Consider the following 3726-nt stretch of genomic DNA (forward strand, 5'->3'; position numbering starts at 1 on the left):
CGGCTGGTACCTAGTCACCTGAGTGGCTAGTCTGCTAGGGATCAAGCGAAGGGGTTACTCCTTGGGCTTGGCGTTAAGGGTGGTCACTGTCCCCGGGGGTAACTCCGAGCGTATAGGTTCCGGCTAGCACCAAGGTAAGCGCCGAGGCTGGAAATGGCCAGAGCCGGTGGCTGCCTTCCCTTGTTGGGCTCCGTGGTGGGCGGTGCCGTCGGACCTGAATCTTATTCGATATCGCATGGGCTCCTCCCGAAAATCTCCCTTCAGTGGGCATCACAAAGAACTAAATCTCAAATGTAATATTCCACATTTTGACCGTTATTTCGTTATCAAACGTGTTTCTGAAAAGAATGATTCGTTTAATTCTATTTCACCATTCCTCGTACAGAAAGCCATTACAGCAACCATTGATGAGGTATCTTCTATCCGGAAGATGCGTTCTGGTGACTTGCTGGTACAGGTAAATTCCAAAAAGCAAGCACTGCAAATTATGAAACTTAAAGCCTTAGCCACCTTTCCCGTTACTGTCAGCTCTCACGCATCCCTAAATTTCTCCAAAGGAGTAATAACGTGTGGGGAATTATTTAACGTTCCTTTAGAGGAGATCTCCGAGGAACTGAAACCCCAAGGAGTAACTCATGTACGCCAGATCACCATTAGGCGGGATGGACAACTCCTACCCACCAAACATTACGTAATGACCTTTCATAGACCAAAAATACCTGAATTCCTTTATGCAGGATATATAAAATTGCCTGTCCGCCAGTACATCCCTAATCCGTTAAGATGTTTTCAATGCCAGCGTTTTGGCCACTCCAGGGCTAACTGCCGCGGGACATTAACATGCGCCCGCTGTGCTGAAAAAGGCCACGACAGCCAGCAATGTAACGCTGAAGAAAAATGTGTAAATTGCGGTGAGAATCATGCATCTTTCTCTCGGTCCTGTGAACGATGGAAAGTAGAAAAAGAAATTACCTCTATTAAATTTAAAGAAGACATCAGCTATCCTGAAGCTCGGAAAAAAGTTTTAAATCAGACACCAAAACCTGGATTGAGCTATGCTTCCATAGTTAAAACAACCTTCTGTGTAAATTGTTCCTGCACAAATTGTGCAAAATATGCTCCCCAACCGAAAAATACTGAAAAGTCATCCGATTCCGAAATTGAAAATGAAACAAACACGACTCCTGTAACTAGCAAACCGTCTAGACCTAAAATTAATTCTAACTCTCAGAAATCACTTAAACTTAAGCTTTCGAAACGAGGAATCTCACCAAAAGACATGAGGTCAAAGTTGAAAAAATCAACATCACAAAGTTCTGTCGCTTTGGGACTTGCGACACAAGGTAATGTTCATAAGGACTTAACGTCCATCTTTGGCAAACCTAAAAGTCCCGATTCCATTTCCCTTCATCCGTCTGACGAGGAGGATGAGTTACAAATGAGTTGCGATACTTCGCCAACTCTTAATAAGACTCGCACCAACATTCTCAATACTTCTGTGACTTAATGGCAACTTTCATTTCTTGGAACTGTCGTGGCCTTCGGTCCAAATTTGTTGGTATTAAGCAAATTATTAACCAGTTCCATCCCGCTTGTTTTGCTTTTCAGGAAACTTTCCTAAAACATGATATCCCCATGAAAATTCGTGGCTATAACTGTGCTCGTAAAGATGCTAATACTGGAAATACTCCTTCCGGTGGTGTTTGCATCTTAACCTCCAATCTTTACCCGAGCTCTCATTTAAATTTGCAAACTTCTTTACAAGCTGTGGCTGTTCAAGTCCACATACAGACCCTTATCACAGTTTGCAGCATTTACTTGCCTCCACATGCTATCATTAACCAACATGAACTTAATAATTTATTGGACCAACTACCCAAACCTTTCGTACTACTTGGTGATTTTAATGCTCATAGTACTTTATGGGGCTCGGAAAATACAAATTCTCGTGGGAGACAGATTGAACAGTTTATCTCTGATAACTGTCTCTGTCTGCTTAATCATGATGAGAAAACCTATTTCCATGAGCCCACACGTACGTTTCACAGTCTGGATCTGGCTATTTGCTCTCCCGATCTCTTTCCGTTGCTCAGTTTTGCAGTTGCGACTGATCTCTACGATAGTGATCATTTCCCCTTAATGGTTTCCTATGCTGATAGAGGCGGCGCGACTTCTTGTCCCCCGCGTTTCCTATTCCAGCGGGCTGATTGGAATGCTTTCATGCAACAGGCAGTAATTTCAGAGAATATGGTCAGAACAACTAATATTACAGAGGCAGTACAAAATGTAGTTGACTGTTTGATTGACGCTGCGAACAATACCATCCCCAAAAGCTCCCCACGTTTGAGGAAATTCCCGAGACCGTGGTGGAATGAGGCTTGCCGCGACAGTCACCGAGAACAAAAAAAGCGGTGGAATATTTTCCGCAGATATCCCACAACAGAGAATTTACTTGCTTTCAAACGTGCCAGAGCCAATGCTCGTCGTGTCCGTAGGCAAAGTCAGAGAGAGTCCTGGATTAAGTTCATATCTTCTATCACAGCCTTTACTTCTCCGAAACTACTCTGGAGAAAGGTCAAGGCAGCGAATGGAATTTACCAAGAATTTTCCATTCCTGTTCTGAAGACTGAAAACGGATTGGTATCTTCTCCTTTAGATATCGCGAATACTCTTGGACATTCATTTGCACAGGTTTCAGCGACTAATTCGTATAAGCCTTCATTTATAGCTATTAAGAAACGTGTAGAACGCAAGTCTTTGTGTTTCTTCACCCGGAAATCGCTTCCTTACAATACAGAATTTAGGTTGCACGAACTACTGGCAGCTTTAAAGAAGGCTCATGATACCAGCCCTGGTCCTGATGGAATCACTTATAGCATGCTTCGCCATTTGTCTACCACTTCTCTTTCCAATCTGCTGATTCTATTTAATCGCATTTGGATTGAACAGAAGTTCCCATCACAATGGCATGAAGCTGTTGTGATTCCAATCTTGAAACCCAGCAAAGACTCTACTAACCCTCTGCACTATAGGCCTATTGCGCTCACAAGTTGCCTATGTAAGACGCTTGAACGCATGGTTAATGCCCGTCTGATATATGAATTAGAGAAAAAAGCATCCATACCATTGCTGCAAAGTGGTTTTCGCAGAGGACGAGCGACTTTTGATAATATTGTCCTACTCGAAACCGAAATTCGCAATGCATTTGTTTGCCGAAATCATCTGGTCTCTGTCTTCTTCGATTTAGAAAAGGCGTATGATCGCGCCTGGAGGTTTGGTATTCTCTCTACACTTGCAAATTTTGGCTTTAAAGGAAACTTGCTCATGTTTTTAAAACACTTTTTATCATTGCGCACATTTCGTGTCCGGGTTGGTAATTTATATTCTAACCCTTTTATTCAGGCTGAGGGTGTTCCACAGGGAAGCATCCTCAGTGTTACACTTTTTATTGTCCATTTTAGTCAGATTCTTAACGTTTTACCTCCATCTATCCAAGGTACATTATATGTGGATGACCTTCAGATATCTTGCCAAGGGAGCAATATGCGCTTAATAGAGCGCCAGCTGCAAGTTGCAGTTAACAAACTGGTAGATTGGTGCGATGAAAACGGGCATGTGATTTCACCTGAGAAAAGTCGATGTGTGCATTTTTGCAGGAAGCGTGGAATCCATTTGGACCCTATTATCCATATCCAAAATACTGGGATACCTGTGGTTAATGAAATA

At 42.8% G+C, this 3726-nt stretch overlaps 1 protein-coding gene across 1 annotated transcript; it reads left to right on the plus strand.

Annotated features, from left to right (window-relative positions):
• Positions 1-235: 235 nt before the first annotated feature.
• On the plus strand, positions 236-1507 carry LOC129968365 (uncharacterized). Its single transcript, XM_056082221.1, has one exon. It carries the CDS (start codon positions 236-238, stop codon positions 1505-1507), a length of 1272 nt encoding a protein of 423 aa, XP_055938196.1.
• The last annotated feature ends 2219 nt before the right edge of the window (positions 1508-3726 follow it).

This window comes from Argiope bruennichi, chromosome 5 (genome assembly GCF_947563725.1).
Source record: "Argiope bruennichi chromosome 5, qqArgBrue1.1, whole genome shotgun sequence".
NCBI lineage: Eukaryota > Metazoa > Arthropoda > Arachnida > Araneae > Araneidae > Argiope > Argiope bruennichi.

Coding starts and splice junctions, on each gene's coding strand:
- LOC129968365 (XM_056082221.1), top strand. CDS start 236: ATGGGCTCCTCCCGAAAATCTCCCTTCAGTGGGCATCACAAAGAACTA.